General features: G+C 40.5%; 1 protein-coding gene across 1 annotated transcript in view; it reads right to left on the reverse strand.

Annotated features, from left to right (window-relative positions):
* Positions 1 to 23,451, reverse strand: part of COG5 (component of oligomeric golgi complex 5) — a 343,779-nt gene that overhangs the window by 298,023 nt on the left and 22,305 nt on the right. The window contains exons 6-7 of the mRNA XM_006859350.1: positions 16,968 to 17,022; positions 16,787 to 16,856 (exon numbers count right to left, since the gene is read on the reverse strand). Of these exons, the coding sequence (XP_006859412.1) occupies positions 16,787 to 16,856; positions 16,968 to 17,022 (125 nt within the window). The remainder of the gene's footprint in view (positions 1 to 16,786; positions 16,857 to 16,967; positions 17,023 to 23,451) is intronic.

A 23,451-nucleotide genomic window follows, 5' to 3' on the forward strand; every position in this document is an offset into this window, starting at 1 on the left:
GTCTGGGCAGGGCTGATGAAAGGAGATGTAGATAGGTCTCTTGTGATACAATAGTGAATAATTACTATCAGGACTAATTGTGAGGGTTGGAAATGTAAAGGTAGACATTTTGTAGCAAAAGGAGGGGAGTGATTGACTTTGCAGTCTAGGAGCAGAGGTCCCTGGAACCATCAAGGGAGAAGAGCGGAGAACGGAGAACGGGACCCTACCCAGAAAAACAGTGATGCCAGAGATGGAGGCAGAGACAATGACGTGGAGAGATGGAGCGGCTGGGAACTTTAGACCCAGGGAGAGAGAGGGGCTATGCGTTGATGACCAGGGGGGCAGGCTTGCAAGGTATACCTTTGGTTGATGATGCATGGAGGGGATTGTAACCATGGCAATGAAATGTATGATAGGATGAATTTAAAGCTAATGTTCTCCCATGTAAACTATCAAATAATTCACAATAAAACATTTGGGAAAAAAAAGGAGAAATAGAAAATTTGGAGACTGTGAAGCCCAGGAATTCTTTTCCATCCTAGAGCAGTTTTTTTTCTGACGCTTGACTACACATTAAATTCAAGTGGGGAAGTTAAAAAAAAATTCCAGTGCCCAAACAGAGATATGAAACTGTTGCTATCTATGGAGTCTACTCCAACTCATAGGAACCTCAATAGAACAGACCAGAACTGCCCCGTAGGGTTTCCTAGGCTGTAATCTTTACAGAAACAGACCACTACATTGTTCTCCTATGGACTGGTTTGTGAGTTCAAAATCCAAGCGCTTAACCTCTGTGCCATGAAGGTTCCTGGCCAAGATATAGTCCTGATTAATTATATCGGAGTCTCTAGGAGTGGAAAGCAAACCAAACATCAGTAATTTTTCTTCATATTCTCAGGTGGTTCCAATGCATAACCAAGGTAGACAGCCACTGAGGCTGACGTCTATTTCTAGTGACAGATCTTTCCAGATCATGTGCTTCTGTTAGTAGCAATCACATAGACTCAATATTGAAATCCAATAAAACATAAACAATTACAAAATGGCTTTATTTGCCAGCAAATATTAAAAGACACTTTACCGCATCTAATATTTGTTTGATGGAGCCCTGGTGGCACAGTGGCTACTAATTGAAAGGTTGGTGGTTTGAACCCACCAGTCCCTTCAGTGCAGCCATTCACGTGGCGGTCTGCTCCTGTAACAAATGACAACCTTGGAAACCCTGTGGCGCGGATCTTCTCTATACTACAGGGTCACTGTCAGTCAGAATCAACCTCATGGCAATGAGTCTTGTTTTGTTTTGATTGTTCGTTTACACATTATTACAATTCACACAGGAAACCAAGAACATTGCATTCTTGCCCTGGATTTGTGAATTTTCAAAATGAAGGACTGGTTTCCTAATAACCACTGAAGATGACTTTGGCTTTATGCGTTGATTCTTTGGTATCATTCTGAACTCATACATCTACACATAAACTGCCTCCGTGGGAACCTCTGAGGGTGACCACCTGTACTAGAAACCTGGGACTAAGAGGTTTCCCAGGGCACAGGACAATCTGTGCTAAAACTGCGATGGCTGGTCACATCTCTTCAAGTCAAATCCTAAGTCCTTTGTGTCATGATCCTAGTAATTAATGATACATCCTACACCCTCGGAAACCCTGTACAGGGTCGCTATGGGTCGGAACCGACTCGATGGCACATAACAACAACAACAACCTGTGGTATCTGGTATAAAAATGCTTCAGGATCATTGTATACATTTAAGTCCCTCATTTCAAATCAGATTTCTCAAAGAAACCCTGATTTCTTTCAGTAGGAAACAGCACTCCAAGATCAAATTCAAGGAAGAAGGTTTGCTCATTTCTAAGATTTTTCAGTAGACTTTGGTTGGAATGCCAGAATTAAAATATCACATATTCATTTCTTGTAGTCCATAAAAGATTTCCACATCAACATTTTGTACATACATATGTAGAAAAATATGTATATCTATACACACACACGAAGGAGTTTCAACAAGTCATCCAAATTGGCAAAGAAGAAGTACAACTCCCTCTATTGCAGACAATATGATCCTAAACTTAGAAAATCCCAAAAACTTAGCAAGAAAATTATTGAAGCTTATCAATAGATTCAGCAAAGTAGTAGGGTACAAGATCAACATACAAAAATCAGTTGGATTCCATCACACTAATGAAGAGAGTTCTGAAAAGGAAATCAGGAAAACAATACCATTTAAAATAGCTATCCAAAAGGTGAAATACTTGGGAATAAATCTAAACAGAGCAATCCCTCAACTTGGTATATATCCTCAAGAAATAAGAGCTGTGACATGACTACATATATGCACACCCATGTTCACTGCAGCGCTATTCACAATAGCAAAAAGATAGAAACAACCTAAATGTTGATCAGCAGAGAATGGTTAAACAAAGTTCATTGTGTGCAAATACACAATGGAACACTATGCAACGTAGAAGAATAACAATGAATCTGCAAAACATCTCACAACATGGATGTATATGGAGAACACCATGTTAAGTGAAATTGTTGTTGTTGTTGTTGTTAGGTGCCATTGAGTTGGTACCAACTCATAGCGACCCGATGCACAGCAGAACGAAACACTACCCGATCCTGGGCCAGCCTCACTACTGTTGCCACACTTGAGTCCATCGATGCTGCCACTTGGCCAATCCATCTCGCTGGGGGTTTTCCTCTTTTTCTGAAACCCTCCACCTTACCAAACATGATATCCTTCTCCAGCAACTGGTCCCTCCTGACAATATGTCCGAAGCATGAGAGACGAGGTTTGGCTATCATAGCCTCCAAGGAGTACTCTGGCTGCACTTCTTCCAAAACGGATTTATTGGTTTTGGCAGCCCATGGCACTTTCAATATTCTCCTCCAACACCATAAATCAAAAGCATCAATTCTTCTATGGTCTTCCTTATTCACTGTCCAGCTTTCACATGCATATGAGGTTATTGAAAATACCATGGCTTGGGTCTGGCGCACCTTAGTCCTCAAGCTGACATCTTTGCTCTTCAACACTTTATTAGACAATCATAAAAGGACAAATACTACATGAGACTACTGTAGTAAAAAGATAAGAAAATATATTCTTGCTAAATAAAACATTCTATGATGTTTACAAGGAGTCCTGGTGTGGCACTGTGGGTTAATGCACTGGACTACAAGGTTGGTTTGAACTGCAAAATCAGCAGTTTAAGCTCATGGAAACCCTACCCTATACAGGGTTGCTATGAGTTGGAACTGACTCAACGGCACTTAACAACAACAATGATAGTTACAGGGCAAGTGGGGAGTTAGGCGTGGGAAGTAAAAATAAAGTGAACAGAGGTAAATACTGTTAACTGATGGTACATGAAGTGGATTGCAATCATTGTACTGACAAGAAGTGTATCATTTGTTCAATGTGGGAGTGATGATCTGTTCTGTAAACCTTCACTCAACTCACAATAAAAAGCTAAATAAAATTTAAAAACACAAAAGCTTAGTAATGTAAGACAACTATTTCTTACAGCATTAAGCCTGGAGAGTTATTCACAATAATTTAATAATTGAATACATTATGTGGGTAGACAATTCGGGCAGGATTTGACTGATCCAAGGAGGTCTGGTTGCACTTGGCCTTAAGCACTTGGATGCTAACCTAAAGGGCAGCAGTCCAAACCCACCAGCCCCTCTGCAGGAGAATGACGTGGAAGCCTGCTTTTATAAAGATTTACAGCCTTGTAAACTGTGGGGCAGTCCCACTTTGTCCTACAGGGTCACTATGATTCAGAATCGACTCAATGACACAGAATCAGTTTGTAACTGTACCATGTTGTACCACCTAGGGCCACCAACCTACTGCATTCAGCTAACAATGGAGCTGGTCTGGACTGTATAAGAAAGCTTTGCTCACATGCCTGGTGCCTCAGTACTTGTCTGCCTGTAATCTCTACATGGCTAGTTTGGGTTTCCTTACAGAATGACGGCCTCAAAGCAATTGAGGTTCTTGCATTAAAACTGTCTTTCTAAGAGCAACATCAAACACTGCCATGCCCCTTAATGTCTAGGGTCAAAAGTAAAATACAATCACTTCCATCATCATGGGTTTTGGGAAAAGATGAGGCTTTCTGCTCCTGCAAAGATTTAAAGCCTCAGAAACCCTGTATGGGGTCGTTATGAGTAGAAACCAACTCAACAGCACTTTTACAACAAAAATCCCAGTCACACAGGTAAACATCTTTCTGGTATTCCCCGATCTCAGGCAAGATCCATCCGATGCCAGCAATGATAGCTCTCGTTCCATGTCCTCATCGGAATCTGATTTAATTCTCTGGTAGCTCCCTAGCAATGCACTGCTGCAGTTGTATTTTAATTATCTTTAGCAAAATTTTACCTGTATGGGATATTAATGTTGTCTGATAATTTCCACATTCCATTGGGTCATCTCTCTTTGTAATGAGCACAAATATGGATCTTTTCCAATCAGTTGGCCAGGTCTTCCAAATTTCTTGGCATAGATGAGCGAATATCTTCAGGGTTGCATCAGTTTCTTGAAAGATTTCAATTTGTATGCCATCAATTCCCAGAGACTTGTTCTTTGCCAATGCGTTCAATGCACTTTGGATCTTGGTCAGATACTTCCTCTTGAAATGCCGGTCTTTTTGGTACAGTGACTCTGTGTATTCCTTTCATCTTCTTTTGATGATTTCTGCATCAGTCAATACTTTGCCCATAGAATTTTTTCTTCATTTCTTTCAGTTTACAAATACTGAGTGTGTTCTTTCTTCTCTTTTGGTTTTCTAACTCCAGATTTTTGCACATTTCACTATAATACTTGACAAATACATCATTTTGTTGGTATCCACGCTCAACACTCATGCAAGTGGTGGTGGTTATGTGCTGTGGAGTCGGTTCTGACTTATAGTGACCCTGTACAGGGTATCTGAGGCTGTAAAGCTTTACAGGAGCAGAAAGCCTCATCTTTCTCCCACAGAACAGCTGGTAGTTTCAAAATGCTGACCTTGCAGTTCACAGCCCGATTCGTAACCATGATGCTACTAACACTCATGCAAGTAGCAATTAAGAAATCATACGATGAGGTAGTAGGCTCAAAATGCCAACAGAGAAGGAAGGAGTCTTCACATCAAGTATCAATGCTATCCCCTCTGTATACAGGGTAGATAGGGACGGGCAACTTAGACATTAGCTACCTAAAATGAGGGGTTGATAAAGGCATGAAGTGACTGGCTTACAAGGTTTCAAGAGGGTGTATAGTTTAAGCGTGTATGGGGAAAGATAAAAGTCCCCACTGAACAGTTTTCATCTTGTCTAGATGGGTCTGGCAAAAAGAGATGGGGATAAGATTCTTATGATCCAATAGTGAGTAACTGTTATCATGACTCATTGCGACTGTCAAAATTGTAAAAGGTAGAAGTTTTGTAACAAAAACTGGGTTGTAGTTACTCTTACAGTTCAGAAACAGAGGACCCTAGGACCATCAAGGGAGAAGAGCCCAAATGGAATGCGGGACCTCATCTAGAGAAGCAGTGACACCCAGAGATGGAGGCAGAGATGAGGACATGTTGAGAGGGAGCAGCTGACGACTACAGATTCATAGAATTAGAGGAATTGAGGGCTGGCGGCCAAGAGGCAGACTTGCAGAATATGCTCTTTGGTGGCATAAATTATTATATATGGCTGAGTGTTTAAAAATAATAATAAAAAGACAGATAAAATGAATACAGAGAAATACTGTTAACTGCTGGTACATGGAGGGGATTATAATCATTGTAATGAAACAAAGTATATGATTTGTTGAATGTAAAACTGATGATCTGCCCTATAAACTTTTACTCAATTCATAAAACTTAAAAAAAAAAATTCCCATATGGAGCAGTTTGAACAGAGTTGCCATGAGTTTAAATGAAAAAAACAAAAACAGAAAAACCCCCAGAAACTATACGATGTACTCCATCAAGCAAATTTGCTGCACAAGACCTCTTTAAAGTGTTCATGAGCAAACATATCAGTTTGAGGACTAAGGTGCACCTGACCTAAGCCATGTTATTTTTCAATCGCCTCATATGCATGTGAAAATTGGACAACGAATAAGAAAAACCATAAAATAATTGATGCATTTGATTTATAGTATTGGAGAAGAATGTCAAAAGTACCATGGACTACAAGAAGAACAAACTAATCTTTGCTGGAAGAAGAACCACCAGAATGCTCCTTAGGATGGTGAGACTTCATCTCTCATGCTTTGGATATATTATCAGAGGGAACAGTCCCTGGAAAAGGACATCATGCTTATGGAGCTGCGAGCTAAGCCCTACAATATTCAATAGACTCCTGTGAACCCAGGTGGAGACCTGGTTGGCCAGCAGTATGGCAAGACCTGGGGACTCTTGGGCCCAGAGTCAGTGACATAGCCACAGAGGACTAGAGTGAAGTGTCCAGCTGATAAGAAGTAAGGGGATTTGCATAAGAACACCCACACTTGCAGAAGCCACTTGACCTGGCTTCAATGACTGGATAATCAGAGCTCAACTAGAAGAAGAAAGAAGAGGAAAAAAAGAGTAATCTGATACAATTTGATGAACTTGACCTACACCTATGGATGCAGTAGCTCAAAAGAGGCAATAAACGTTTACAGTGAGGATCATTTCCACCCCCTCCATACACAGAGTAGACAGGGATGGGGAACTTGGACATTGGCTACTCAGAATGGGGGGTGCTTCAAAGACAAGAAGTGACTTGCTTACAAGCTTTCAAGAGGGAGCCTAGATCTAGTCGGCGCAGAGGAAGGTAGAACCTCCACTGAGTAGTACCCAATCTGTCTGGGTGGGGCTAATGAAAGATGGGGATAGGTCCCTTGTGGTACAATAGTGAATAACTGCTATCAGGACTATGAGGGCTGGAAATGTAAAGGTGGAGGTTTTGTAGCAAAAGGAGGGAAGTGGTTGACTTTGCATTCCAGGAGCGGAAGTCCCTGGGGCCATCAAGGGAGAAGAGTGGAGACCGGGACCCAACCCAGAGAAACAGTGACACCAGAGATGGAGGCAGAGATGACCACATGGAGAGATGGAGAGGTGGGGACTCTGGACCCAGAGAGGGAGAGGGGCTGTGTGCTGATGACCGGGGGTGGGGGTACAGGCTTGCAGAGTATACCCTTTGATTGATTAATGCTGCATGGAGGGGATTATAACCATGACAATGAAACGACATACGATAGGATGAATGTAAAGCTAATGCTCTCCATGTAAGCTATCACATAATTCACAGTAAACATTTAAAACAAAAAAAGGACATCATTCTTGGCAAAATGCAGGGTCACTGAAAAAGAGGGCGATCCTTAATGAGACACAGAGGCAGCATTAGTGGGCTCAAGCTTAAGAACTGTGAGGATGGTGCTGGACCGGGCAGTGTGATGTTCTGTCGTGTATGGGGTTGCTGACTCAGAACCAACTCAACAGCATTGAAAAACAATATCCCAGTCACTCTATATATTTTCATAGTATTTGAGAAAACACAAATTACAATAAAATCTGTCAAAGCTGAAGCCAGTTTAAAATGCAAGTCTGCCAGAGAAGGAAAACACAAACATTTTCCACTAAAACAAGTAAGAGAAAATTGGTAAGACTGCAACCTGACAAAGGTGGAAAACGTGCGAGACCTGGAAAAACAAAGCAGTCCCTATCAAGTTCCAGCTCTCACAGGGTTCACTGTATATTGCTTGTCTCACCTTCTTTCTTCCTTTCTTTCTGGTACATTCATTCAGTGGGTAAAATTATGAAGCTATTAAAATAAATCTGTAGGCCCCACAACAATACACAAAATTATTTTAGATCATATCAACTGAAAATTAAAAAGGATCCTATAAAAGTATTTGACAAAAACATGTACATATAAAACATAAACACTTAAGACCATCAAGGGAGAACAGTGGAGTGCGGGACCCTATCCAGAGAAGCAGTGACACTGGAGATGGAATGAAATAATGATAGGATGAAAAGTTAATGTTCTCCCATGTAAACTATTACATAATTTACAAGAACAATTTCAAAAAAAAATAAATAAACACTTAAAACAGATGTTTTAATGAATTTATCTTTTATTATAAAAATTTTCCAAACATCAATGTTCACTGCAACATTATTCACAATAGCCAAAAGTTGGAAACAACTCAAGTGCCCATCAACAGATAGATAAACAAAATGTGATATATGCACACAACAGAGTATTACTTGAAGTTCTGGTGCAACATGAAGTTCTGATACAACATTGAAAACATTATGCTGAGTCAGACACAAAAGGATAAATATTGTAAGATCCTACGATTATACATAAAATAGAGAAATGCATAAAGACCAGAGTTTATCTGTAGTTGCCAGAGGCTGGAGGTGGGAGCAAGGTATGAAATGGGATTTATTGCTGAAGGGGTACTGAGTTTCTGAAATAATATAAGGCTTTTAGAAATGGGTGGTGGTAGTGTGTCGTTGCAGTGACACTGTGTAGAGTTTCCAAGGCTGCAAATCTTTACGAGAGCAGAAAGCCTCATTGAAGGGATTAGTAGATCCGAACCGCTGACCTTGCAGGAGCAGGCCAGCTCATCACTCACTAGGCTGCCAGGTCTCCTTTATGGATGAGTAGTAGTGCTGGTCATACAATATGGCAAATGGCATCAATGCCACTGACTCGTTCACTTAACATGGTGACAACAGCAAGCTTGTTGTCATATATATTTTATCACAATTAAGTTTTAAAACTAATTTTAAAACTTAAAAATCTTATGTAATTTTTAAAGTTTAAATGGAATGATAACAAGTAAAAAAAAAAGATGTTTAAAATTCAAAAACGTGAATAATATCTCAATAATGCTGTTATATATTTTTTAGAAAATTTGCCTGATTGAAACTTTTTTAAATTTAAAAACTTAAAAGCACGTATTTTCTTATATAACTTAAAAAGTTTAGAGACTTAAATGTTCTATGTAAGAGATAATAAACTTTTCAATTTTTTTTTCCTGCAAAAACTGAGGCACTTCATAAGCAAACAATATTACTAAAACGAGCTAAGACAGAGATGATCCTCAGGGTGATAATTAAATTCAACTCATGTATTCACATATACAGATGGAATCAGAAGCTTCTGCTTTAGAAAAGAAAAGGCTGTCTGAGAAGAGAGTGAATTGGGAAAAAAAGAAAAACGATTTAAGTATAAAAGTGCTTTCTTCTAACAGAGGGTACAATCATAGAGATTTTATGTTCAAGGCATAAACATCCTCCATTGCTGTGGCCTTCTCACTTGCTGACACCACATGCATTTAAATGAACTCAGAGCTCAAAGAATGGAGAGATCAAACAGACACTAAGGTGTCCTGGAAGTTCAAAATAGAAATGGCTAGACAGAGTGAACAGAGAAACAATGGTTAAAACAGAAATGAGCTCCGAAAGAGCCTTTAGACTTCAAAAAAACAAAACAAAGAGCAACCAATTTCTAAAATGACCATCCTCCTCAAACTATACTGAGAATGAGTCAACAAATGAAAACTAAATAGTAAAAATGAAGATACCAAAATGTACCTAAACTCATTTCTTTGATCTTTTCTTTACCATCCTTTCTTTCCTACTTTTTAATAGTCTAGTCAAAGTTATTTAACTTAGTTCCTATAGTGTACTATATTTTACAACTAAAAAGTAACAAAAATGAAGGCGAATAAGAAGGGGTCTCAAAGAGTTCATGGAAAAATGTTAATGAAATACAACAACTGAATTTTTCCATAAACTTTTGGAAGTCGTCTCACTTTTAATAATAAAAAAATAAAAAGTTTTTACCTTCTAACATGAATAATCCTATCTTTTCATAATTGCATAAGCATTAAAAATGTTATTGTTGTTAAGTGCTGTCATGTCAGTTTGGATTCCTAACAGTTCTAACCGACCTTACGGTACAGCACGTTATCCTGCAATGCCACACCAGGACACCGTACAAATAAAAACATACAATTACAGAAACTACCACAACTTCACAGAATCGTAGCATTTTAGAGATAGAAAAGATTTCACAGATCTACTCCAAACTTTCATATTTAAAGAGGGTAACTCCAGCTTGCTCAAAGGATCCCTGGTAGCACAGTGTGCTAAGTGTAGGGTTGCTAACTGAAAGGTGAGCAGTTCAAACCCACCAAACACTCCACAGAAGGAAGATGAGGCAGTCTGCTTTCCTAAAGATTGACAGCCTTAAACACTCCAGGAAGCACTTGTTCTACTCTGCTCTATGGGACTGCTATCGGTGAGCAGAGGTGCCTCACCATCCTGTAGACAAAGTGACGAAGAACAGCAGCATGTCTCATAACTCCTGCTCCACTCAGACATATATAATGCGGCATCTGAACTTTAAAAATCTCATCTTAGTTTTGTTAGTTTTACCTCCAGAAAACCTCTGAAAAATAAGAACTATATATACCCTACTTTTTTTTTTTTTTTTTACATATTCTACAGAATCAAAAATAATGAGCCCTAAATTTAGAGAAAGAAATCCTACTTTGCATCCTTAACTCTATTGCATACTGCCTAAAAGAAATCTACCAGGTAACTTCTATAACCTCAGTTTGTTGTTGTTGTTAAGTGCCATTGATTTGGTTCTGACTCAAAACCCCTATATTAGGTTTTCAAGGTGGCTGGTGAATTTGAACCGCCGATCTTATGGTTCAGTGCTTCGCCACACCAGGACCTCAGTGTTTTTGTTGTTGTTGCTGTTAAGTGCCGTCAAGTCGGTTCCAACCCATAGCGACCCTACATAGGGTTTCCGAGGAACAGCTGGTGAGCTTGAACCACCGACCTTGCAGTTCAAATGGCTCTGCAGTCTGGTGCATTAACCCACAGCGCCACACCAGGACCTCAGTTTACTCATCCATAAAATGAAGATATTTTAACTTCTAAACAGAGTTATAATATTAGGTAATTTTAAAACACTTGTAAATGTTTCATAAGTTCTGCATAAACATCAAATCTTATTATAATTAATATCTGCCTAGGTTGTTGCTAATGTGCCAGACTGCAAAGCCGTTTGAATTGCAAAGTTGGCAGTTCAAGCTCACCAGCTGCTCCTCGGACACTCTATACAGGGTCGCTATGGGTCAAAATCAACTTGAAGGCATTTACAACAACAAGAGGCTGTTAAAGAAGGAACTCTGGTGGCATAATGGTCAGCTCAGCTGCTAACCGAAAGGTTGGTAAGTCAAACTCACCAATCGTTCTGGAGGAAAACTGGCAGCTCACTTCCAGAAAAATTTACAGGCACTGTTGTTGTTCTTGTTAAGTGCAGTTGAGTTGGTTCCGACCCATAGCAAACCTGTATTGGGTTTCCAAGGAGCGGCTGGTGAGCTTGAACAGCCAACCTTGTGGTTCAAAATGACTTTGCAGTCCAGTGCATTAACCCACAGTGCCACAGTGGAACAGTTTTACTCTGTCCTATAGGTCAGTCACACTGGGTCGGAATTGACTTGATGGCAGTAGGTTTGGGTTTGGGTTTCAGATAGCTAAAAGAAGATTCTAAAAATTTACTGTTAAAAGTCGGTATCAAAGTGGGAGGGGAAAATGCATGATTCTGCCAGCTTAACAGCTAGTGTTGAAAACAAAGAAGTAAAATGAAATTAAAACTGAAACTTTTTGTTGTTGTTAAGTGTTGTCAGGTCGGTTCTGATTCACGGCAACCCTGTATAAGATTTCCCAGGAGTGGCTGTTAAGTTTGGATTGTTGACCTTGCGGTCCATTGTTATGCTACCATGCCACACCAGGACTCACTTCAGTAAGCTGTAATCAAAGCAACAAAATATAGTGCTCTAAAATGAAATCCATAAAAGTCCCTAAGAAGAGGTTCGTTTTTATGCTTTTGGCGGGAAACTTTTTATTGTGAATTGAGTGAAGATTTACAAAGCCGATCATCATTTTCACATTCAATAATTCATACCTTGTTTCATCTCAATGATAGCAATCCCTTCCATGTAACAACAGTTGCTCCACTTCCTGGGGTTCTTATTTCCATTTCACACTCCTTCCCAATCCTTCTGACCCTTGTCCTTAAGCAAGTGTTGCCCTTTTGATCTTGAATGCCTGACTACTCCATAGTGCTGTTGTTGCCCCATATATGGATCTACTGCTTGGATTGGTTCACAAGTGTGAGTTCCATTCTATACCCGAAGGGTGGCCAAGGGCCACAGTCTCAGGTTCCTCACCAGGCATCATCTAGTTTTTCTGGTCTAAGAGACACAGAGACTGATGTTCACGAGTTCCATTAGTCCACTGGACTAACCGATTCCAAGCATCTTCAACTTGCATCACTCTTCTTTCTTTCACACATGGAAAGACCAACAGTTGCACTTTTGATGGCTGCTTATGAGCTTTTAAGATCTCACTTGCTACTCACCAAAGTAGATTGCAGTACACTGTCTTTGTGGACTATGTTATGCCAATTGACCATGGTGTTTCCTGAGACTGTAGTCCTGAGCCCCTAGGCCAATAGTGGCTAGTTCTGCTGGTAAAAATACCCTTAAATCTTTACATATACAAATATTTTAAAGTTTACTAAACCCAAGCTAACTTTCATATTAGGGCCAAGTTTGTAAATATGTAAGCACAATCATTGTGCTTACTTAACAATTTGCTGTTGTTGTCAAGTGCCGTTGAGTCAGTTCTGACTCAGAGCAACCCTGCATAGAGTTTCTGAGGAGTGGTTGGTGGGTCTGAACCTCTGACCTTGAAGTTCAAACCGACCTTATGGTACAGTGCTTATCATACAGCGCCACACCAGGACTCCTACTTAGTAATATCATCCTTCAATAATATCATCCAACAACATGATAGTACTAATTGCAAACACAAAAAGAATCCGAATAGGCAGTATTTAGCTGACAGATGCTCTAATACCAGGCCAAGGAATGCAGCTGTGAGAGCCAGAAGCAGTGGTGGCATCTGAGTAAGAGACTGTATCTACCTATACCCTTAAACCTGCATGTCCAAACTTCCCAGGACCAATGGGATGGACTGTACCTACCTATACCCTTAAACCTGCATGTCCAAACTTCCCAGGACCGATGGGAGGGACTGTACCTACCTATACCCTTAAACCTGCATGTCCAAACTTCCCAGAACCGATGGGAGGGACTGTACCTACCTATACCCTTAAACCTACATGTCCAAACTTCCCAGGACCTGATGGGATGGACTGTACATTACCCTCACCTGACAAAATTGGGGTGGACAGTTAATACACTGTATTGCCTATTGGCTGAAATTGTACTTATATAACCCTACCAAACATGAATGGGAGTGCACTGAGGGGGAAGCACTTGCTAAACTGGTCCTGCTACCAGAAATCTGGACAAACCTGATGTCTCTTCCCAAGGTGGAAAAGTTTTGAGTAAAAACTAATGACAAATGGGAGGAAGTATAAAGAATACCTGAAGGTAAAGGAATAAATAATGGGCTGTACAACAGGGAGATGCTAACAATTTGCTATTACCTCAAGAGAGACTCAGAACAAGGGAATACATTTTTCTCACTAAAGTTTTTTCAGAGTAAATGGATAGAAGAGTCAGGGGTTGGCAAGGAGAGCAGCTAATTATTTCTTTATGGCCCTTCTAACCAAGTATTAGTCCACACTGTGATGTGCTGTAAACTCTACCCTGCCTGCCAGTGATTATGGATGTATTTTGAAGTGAGTTGCTAATAAATCAGGATTAAGGTGAGACTATGGATTAAGGAGCTCTGGTAGCGTAGTGGTTATGAATCAGGCTGCGAACCACAAGGTCAGCAGTTCGAAACTAGCAGCTGTTCTACAGGAGAAAGATGAGGCGTTCTGCTCCCATAAAGATTTACAGCCTCAGAAACCCTGTACAGGGTTACTATGAGTCAGAACCAACTCCACGGTACATCACAACAACAACAACATGGATTATGGTGGAACTAAAGAGTACGGGTTAAGGTGGGACTAAGGAGTAGGAGCCCTGATGTAGCACTGTAGGATAAGTACTAGACTGCTAAACACAAGGTTAGCAGTTCAAACCTACCAGCTGCCCTTTGGGAACCCTATACAGGATTTCTATGCATAAGAACTGACTCAATGGCACTTAACAACAAATGGCCTCTGAACTTTGGATTTGGAACTTGCCAACTTCCACAACTGTGTGAGCCATTTCCTCTGACAGTTGTTGAGTTCTGGGAGACATGGCAGCATACTGCAGAACCCTGGGATGTGAGGAAGGGAAGACATAGTGACTGATAGCCAGGAGTATGGAATGCTAAAACATGCCAGAAACGTGGGACATCTGGGGTATGTTTAACCTCCACCTCACAGGGACCAGCCTCATGCTGATCTTTATAAAAGAAATTATTCACGCAAGCTCAGGTGTATAGACTATGACAATGGAAGGGTATGAAGAACGTGCTACAACAGAAGTCACTGTCCACTGCTGTCAGGGTGGCCCTGAGTCAGAGTAGAACCGCTCTATAGTGTTTTGTTAAGTCCCTGGGTGACACAAATGGTTACGTGCTCAACTACTAGCTGAAAGGTGGGTTGTAGAACTTAACTTACTCAGAGGCACCTCAAAAGACAGGCCTGGTGACCTACTTCTGGAAGGCCAGAGCCTTGAAAACAGCTCTACTCTGTAAAGCTGGGCTGCTTGTAATAAGATATTAAAAGAGCCCTCAAAAAAGAGAAAGAAACACTCTGCTTTTTACCAGAAGGAACAGAGAGAACGTCACTGAAAACTTGACTTATCAGTTGAAATCTACTAAAAGGCAAGAACACGGAATTACAAAATATTTTGAAAATGTGCAAAAACACTAACGTGAGAATTTAAAAATATTTCCTACTGCATATAATTCTCTCTCCTGTGAATACTCCTTGGAACTTTTATTTATTTTAGAATTCATAGGTTCAGTATTTTATTTGATCAGTTGCACCCCTATTTCCTTTTATCATAAAGCAAACTTTCTGACAATAAGGACTATTTTTCCCCTTTTTTTTTTTTTTTTTTTTTTTAAGCATTTCTAAAATTTACATAGATACCAAATCCCAGGGATATTTTTAATTCACTGCCATGGTGATGCTGTTAAGAGCCATTGAGTCGATTCTGACTCATAGTGACCTTGAATAGGGTTTCTTAGGAGTAGCTGGTAGGTTTGAACTGCCAAACTCATGGTTTGCAGTCCAGTGCTGATCCTACAGTGCCACACCAGGAATCCAAAAGGGGGTATGGTGATGGTTATGTGCCATGGAGTCGGTTCCGACGCATAGCGACCCTGCACAGGGTTACCGAGGCTGTAAATCTTTGTGGGAGCAGAAAGTCTCATTTCTCCTGTGGAACAGCTCATAGTTTCAACTGCTGACTTTAAGATTAGCAGCCTAACTTGTAACTACTACACTGTTACCTAATTGACTGGGAAAATAATTCAAAAAGGGAAAAACATTGCAAATAAAATTTTTGTTGTTGTTGTTATTAAATGCCATCAAGTATGTTCCAACTCATAGTGACTCTGTATAGCATTTCTAAGAAGCAGGTGGTAAGCTTGAACCGCTGAGCTTTGCAGTTAAAACTGACCTTGCACTTCAGCACATTAACCTGCAGTGCCACACCAGGATCCAAAATTATCTATAGCACTTACTGTATATAAGGACTCCTGGTATGGCACTCTAGAGATCAGCACTGGACTGTGAGCCACAAGGTCCGTAGTTCAAACCCATAGGAGTCCTGGTGTGGTGCCATAGGATAAGCACTCAACCTCAAGGTCAGTTTGAACTTCAAGATCAGCAGTTCAAACTCATCAGGCGTTCCTTGGAACCCTATACATGGTCTATATGAGTCAAAACCAACTCAGCGGCACTTAACAACAACACATACATATATATTATATATAAAGACTCCTAGTGTGGTGTTGTGGATCAGCACTGGACAGTGAACCACAAGGTCAGCAGTTCAAACCCACGAGCTGCTCCTTGGAAACCCTATACAGGGTCGCTATGAGCCAGAACTGGCTCGACGGTACTAACAACAGCTCTGGTAGCATAGTGGTTATAAGCCAAGCTGTTAACTTCAAGGGCAGCAGTCCAAAACTACCAGTCATTCCATAGGAGAAAGATGAGGCTTTCTGCTACTGTAAAGATTTACAGTCATGGAAACCCTATACAGGTTCACTATGAGTCAGAATGGATTCTACGACACACCACCATAATATATATAATAATTCCTTTTAACTTTATTTTTGTTTTATTTTGATAAGTAGGCAAATTTCAAGTAGATAGATAGATAGATAGATAGATAGATAGATAGATAGATAGAAGATAGATACACACACACACATATACATGCAAGGAATGCTGGTGCACTGTGGGCTAATGTGTCAGACTGCAAAGTCATTTGAACTGCAAGGTCGGTGGTTCAAGTTCACCAGCTGCTCCTTGGAAACCCTATACAGGGTCGCTATGGGTCAGAATTGACTCTGTGGCACTTAACAACAATAACAACATACATATAAAGTCTTGGAAACCTTATGCAGGGTCAGTATGAGTTAGAACTGACTAGACAGTACTTAACAATAACATCTATATACTGTTTCTCTAGAAAACCCAGGCTAAGACAAAGACTGTTTAGTATTTTTTCCCTCTTCCGTCATATTTCATTTCCACTCCCTATTTCTTCATCACTCACATTCTTGAAATCTGCCTACTATCAAAACAAAACAAATAATAAAGTACAAAGAAATTAAAAGTGAGAAGTCACCTGAAGTCTTGCTAGTTGTGCAGTGCGGGCTACTATTTTGTTGTACGGTTCAACAATTTTTGCTTTCATCCTAAAAGAAAAAAACAGGAGGGAGGAGTAGTGTAAGAATAAAATCAATTTCAAAGTAGTCAGGGATTAAGATCATTCCAATGCATTTCTTTACAAAATGAACAATGAATACCTATCAACAGCTCCTTGTAAGGCCCCAATTCTTGTCTGCATCATCTGAAGAACACCTAGAAAAACAGGGGGCAGTTGATCTTAGCTTTACAAATTGACAAGGATTCAAAACAGAAAAAACAAAATATGAAAAACATTACCATTACAAAAGCATCTATCTAATCTCCCCTCTAGTCCACGCTCCGCGAAAGAAGTCAGAGGAAATGGGGCACAGCTGCTCCGTGGGTAGAGGTTTCCACAGGGGTGTGGTGTGATGAAAAGGTTCTGGAACTAGATAGTAATAATGTTTGTATAACATTGTAAATGTGTTTAATGCCAGGGAATGTGTGCCTTAAAATGATTTAAATGGGCAATTAAAAAACGTTATAATGTGTATTTTATACAATTTTAAAAAGAGGTTGAGCCTTCCGCCGCAGCAGCCATTGAACAAAGGCAGCCATGGCTGTGTGCTACCCTGTGACCTTTGGCCTCAACAAGGGCCACAAAGTTACCAAGAATGAGAGCAAGCCCAGGCACAGCCACCACCATGGGCACCTCGCCAAGCACACCAAGTTCGTGCGGGACATGATATTGGAGGGGTGTGTCTTTGTGCCTTATGAGCGCCGGGCCATGGAACTGCTCAAAGTCTCTAAGGACAAGCGGGCACTCAACTTCATCCAGAAAAGGGTGGGGACCCACATCCACACCAACAGGAAGAGAGAAAAGCTCAGCAACATCCTGGACACCATGAGGAAAGCGGCTGCCAAGAAGGACTGAGCAGGTCCCTGTCCACTGTGACCCCTACTCCCTCTCCACCATTAAAAACCTTTATAAAAAAATAAAATAAAATAAAAGAGGTTTGAATGCTCTTTTAAAGTGAAAATTGTATTGTACTATTCCGCTACTTCAAATCCATCCATGATCTAACTTTCGCTCCTATATTGAGTTAAACACCTGAGCTTGGGCTACAAGGTCCTGGCTCTTTAGTCCTGTTAAGGCTGTTTTTCTGGCTCCCGGCTTTCTGCCACAGAATAGAATAACCAACTCTTGCCTAGAAAAACCAACCCCTCCTCTAAGGTTTGATGCATTTGACATTTTGGTGTTGGAGGAGAATATTGAAAGTACCATGGGCTTCTAAAAGAACAAACAGATCTGTGTTGGAAGAAGTGCAGCCAGAGTGCTCCTTGGAGACCAAGATGGCCAGATTTAGTCTCTCATACTTCTGACATATTGTCAGGAAGGACCAGTCACTGGAGAAAGATATCATGTTTGGTAAGGTGGAGGGTCAGAGAAAAACAGGAAGGCCCCCAGCAGGATGAACTGGCAAAGTGGCAGCATCAATGAGCTCAAGCCCAGCAACAACTGTGAGGTTGGCCCAGAACCAGGCAGTGTTTCGTTCTGTTGTACACAGGGTCTCTATGACTTGGCACCAACTTGATGTCACCTAACAACTCTAAGGTTCCTACTGGATAATCAAACCCCTATGATATATCAAGGAGCTCTGGTAGCATAGTGGTTATGAATTGGGCTGCTAACCTCAGGGTCAGCAGTTTGAAACTATCAGCCATTCCGCGGGAGAAAGATGAGGCTTTCTGTTCCCGTAAAGATTCAAAGGCTCGGAAACCCTGTACAGGGTCACTATGAGTCGGAACCGACTCCATGGCACATAACAACAACAATAACAACAATGATATCAAGGTGATCAAACTCATAGTGATCCTATAGGATACACGAGAATTACCACATTTCTAATACAGCAATCATCACAGAAGGAGCCCTGGTGGCAATGTGGGCTAAGCATTGGGCTGCTAAACACAAGGTTGGCAGCTCAAGACCACCAGCTGCTCTACAGGAGAAATGAGGCTCTCTGTGCCATTAAGATTTATAGACTCAGAAACCCTATAAAGGGTTGATATTAATCAGAACAGACTCAATGGCAATGAGTTCAGTTTTTGGTTTAACTATTACAGAAGCAGGTCAGCTGCTGGGTTTGAATCACTTACTTCATTGAGCAGCCAAGCACTTAACCATCGCTCCACCAGTGCTCCCTCCTACTTGATAAACTTTTACTATTCCTTCAAGGCTCAGCTTATAAACCACTTCTTCAGAGCAACAGTTTCTGCAAACCTTCCAATTAATTAAAGATTCTCTTGCTACTCTATCTATAACATACTATTATTTCCCACTAATGGCACTAATTACACTAGGTAATTAATTACATGTTGTTGTTGTTGTTGTTAGATGCCATCGAGTCGGTACCAACTCATAGCAACATTATGCACAGAAGAACGAAATATTGCCCGATCCTGGGACAACCTAACCATAACTGCCACGCTTGAGCCCATTGATGATGCCACTTTGCCAATCCATCTTGCTGGGGGTCTTCCTCTTTTTCTGACCCTCCACCCTACCAAACATGATATCCTTCTCCAGCGACTGGTCCCTCCTGACAATATGTCTGAAGTATGAGAGACAAAGTTCGGCCATCCTGGCCTCTAAGGAGCACTCTGGCTGCACGTCTTCCAACACAGATCTATTGGTTCTTTTGGCAGCCCATGGCACTTTCAATATTCTCCTCCAACACCATAACTCAAAAGCATCAATTCTTCTATGATCTCCCTTATACACTGTCAGCTTTCGCATCCATATGAGGTTATTGAAAATATCATGGCTTGAGTCAAGTGCACCTTAGTCTTCAAGATGACATCTTTGCTCTTTAACACTTTATAAAGCTCTTGTGCGGCAGATGTGCCTAATGCAATTCATCGTTTGATTTCTTGACTGCTGCTTCCATGAGTGTTGATAGTTAGTCCAAGAAGAATGAAGTCCTTGACAACTTCAATCTCAGGAATTTATGACATAAATTTATGACAAAACTTCCTCCCTAAAATATTTTCTTCTCTAGCCTTCCAAGTCATCATACGCTACACTAATTTTACACACACACTCACACACAATATATATAAATGTTCTATATCTCCAAATTACAAACATGGAGTCCTGGTGTGGTGCTGTGGGTTAATACGCTGAACTGAAAGGTCAGTTTGAACCACAAGGTTGGCGGTTCCAGCTGCTCCTAGGAAACCCTATATAGGATCACTAAGAGTTCAAACTGACTCAACAGCACTTAACAACAAATACAAACACACTACACACAAAAAATTTCTAGCCCAGAACTCTCCTATTCAAACGGATGAGGCCAGAGAACTTGTCTGACAACTCCTCAACCACCATCAAAAATCACAGTCCCCTCCAGTTTAGCCCATCTCAGTTACTCAGACCATCTTCTATTCCATTTTCACAGCAAGTTTCTAGGAGTCTTTTTTGGTAATGTTTTTCCCTCAGCCTTTTCATATGAGATCAGTTAATCCTGTTAGCTAGTTCTCCATTTTGTCGCTTTCACTTATCTCTGTGTACAGTCACCAATTTGATCCAAGACACAATCAACTTCAACAACCCTAACAGTTGTCTAAGCTGTTTTTCTGCAGAGCCACCAGAGTAAACTTTTTAGAGCATTAATCTGATTACATAATACCCCTGATTAAATCTTCTAATGGATTATTATCACATTAAGAAAGAAAGAAAAAATTATTTTCCAAGGTTCTCACTATAATTCTCTCCCTTATTCCCTAAACTCGTACTGACCACCTTACTGCTCCTCAAACAGGAGATCTACTTTCAATTTATTGTTCCCACAGATCAGAACATTTTTCTTCCCAGGTCTTCACATGATGACTTCTCTCATCATTCAGATCTCAGCACAAATGTTATCCTATGACTATCCTAGCTTAAAAGAGACACCTCTACCTATACCCCATTAATGCTTAAGCTTCTTTGTAGGATTCACAAATATCCGAAGTTATCTATTTGTACATGTTTTCTTGTCTATCTCACCATCAACATCCCCATCAACATCCATAAAGAAAAGAAATCTGCCAAATGTTTACATCTGCCTAGAATCTAGTAGGAGTCCTGGTGTGGCACTGTAGGACAAGCACTGGACTGTAAAGTTGGTTTAAACAGCAAGTTCGGCAGTTCAGACCCACCAGCCACTACTGGGAAATGCTATAGAGAGTCACTATGAATTGCAAAACGGGGCGGCATTTAACAACAATAACAGAACCGAGCAAGTTCTCAATTAACTTTTTAAAATAAATGAATAAATAAGTAGGAAGCACCCTTTTGAAACAAAATGTACTTGTTAGGTGCTGTAGAGTCGGTTCCGACTCATAACATCCCTATGAACAACAGAACAAAATGTTGCATGGTTGTGAGCCATCCTCACAATTGTTGCTATGTTTGAGTCCATTGGTACTGCCATGGGGTCAATCCATCGCATTGGGGATCTTCGTCTTTGTCACTGACCCTCCATTTTACCAAGCATGATGTCTTTCTCCAGAGAATGGTCCCTCCTGGTAATACTTTGTGAAGTCTCATCACCCAAGTCTACGAGGAGCATTCTGGTAACACTTCTACCTAAACATATTTGTTTGTTCTCCTGGTACTTTCAGTGTTCTTCTCCACAGCATAATTCAAATGTATTGATTATACTAAAGTCTTCCTTATTCATTGTCTAACTTTCACATGCAAATGAAGCAACTGAAAATGCCATGGCTTGGGTCAGGTGCACTATAGTTCTCAAAGTGATACCTTTGCTATTGATCACTTTAAAGAGGTAATTTGGAGCAGATCTGCCTGATTTCTTGACTGTTGCTTCCATGAGTGTTGGATGATGGATCCAAGCAAAGTGAAGTCTTTGACAACTTCAATCTTTTCTCCATTTATCATGACATTATTTATTGATAGAGTTATGAGGATTTTTGTTTTCTTTACACTGAGGTGTAATCCATACAAAGGACTGTAGTCTTTGACCTTCACAGTAAGTATTTTAAGTCCTCTTTACTTTCAGCAAAAGCAAGGTTGTATCAACTGCCTATCACAGGTTGTTAATGAGTCTTCCTCCTATCCTGATGCTATGTTCTTCTTCATATAATCCAGCTTCTCATATTATTCACTCTGCATATACATTAACAAGGGTGTTGAAAGGATACAACCCTGGTACACGCCCTTCCTGATTTTAAACAATTCAGCATCCTCTTGTTCTGTTCCAACAACTGCCTCTTGGTCTAAAGACAAATTCCTCATAAGCATTATTAAATGTCCTAGAATATTCATTTTTTGCAATGCTATCCATAGTTTGTCATGATATACATGGATGCAAGCCTTTGCATAGTCAATAAAGCACAAGTGAGCATCTTTCTGGTATTCTCTGCTTTCAATCAAGATCCATCTGGCATCAGCAATTATATCCCTAGTTTCACATCCTCTTCTGAATCCAGCTTGAATTTCTAGCAATTCCCTATCAATGTACTGTTGCAATCGTTTCTTAATTATTTTCAATAGAATTTTACTTGCAAGTGGCATTCATGATATTATTAGATTATTTCACATTCCACTAGGTCGCCTCTATGGAATGAATAAAACTATGAATCTCTTCCAATGAGTTGGCTAAGTAGCTGCCTTCCAAATATCTTGGCATGGATGAGTGAGTGCCTCCAGTGCTGCATCAGTTTGTTGAAATATTTTTATTTGTATTCCATCAAGTCCTGGAGCTTTGTTTTCGAAAATGCCTTCAGTACAGCTTGGACTTTCTCCTTTAGTACTGTCAGTTCTTGAGCATGCTACCTCTTGAAATGGTTGAGCAGCAACCATTTCTTTTGGGTACAGTGACTGTATTACTTTCATCTTCTTCTGATGCTTTCTGCATCATTCAGTACTTTGTCCATATTGTTGTTGTTCTTATTAAGTGCCGTCGAGTCAGTTCCGACCCATAGAGACTCTGTACAGGATTTCCGAGGAGCAACTGGTGAACTTAAACCACCGATCTTGCAGTTCAAATGGCTTTGCAGTTTGGCGCTTTAATCCACAGTGCCACACTAGGACTCCATTTTGCCCTTCTTGTTGTTGTTAAGTGCTGTCAAGTCAATTCCAACCAGTTTAACAGCAATATGCAAGCCACCACTGTACAACAAGCTGACAGATGACTGTAGTGTTATGTTCGGCGCCATGGAGTCAGTACTGACTCATAGCGACCTTATGCACAGCAGAACGAAACACTGCCCAATCCTGGGCCAACCTCACTATTGTTGCCACGCTTGAGTCCATCGATGCTGCCACCTGCCAATCCATCGCATTGGGGGTCTTCTTCTTTTTCTCTGACCCTCCACCTTACCAAACATTATACCCTTCTCCAACAACTGGTCCCTCCTGACAATGTCTTAAGTATGAGAGACGAAGTTTGGCTATCCTGGCTTCCAAGGAGCACTCTGGCTGCACTTCTTCCAAAACAAATCTGTTGGCTCTTTTAACAGCCCATAGCACTTTCAATATTCTCCTCCAACACAACTCAAAAGCATCAATTCTTCTACGGTCTTCCTTATTCACTGTCTAGCTTTTGCATGCATATGAGGTTATTGAAAATACCATGGCTTGGGTCGAGCGCACCT

The sequence above is a fragment of the Chrysochloris asiatica genome, unplaced genomic scaffold (assembly GCF_000296735.1).
Source record: "Chrysochloris asiatica unplaced genomic scaffold, ChrAsi1.0 scaffold00032, whole genome shotgun sequence".
In the NCBI taxonomy this organism is placed as follows: domain Eukaryota; kingdom Metazoa; phylum Chordata; class Mammalia; order Afrosoricida; family Chrysochloridae; genus Chrysochloris; species Chrysochloris asiatica.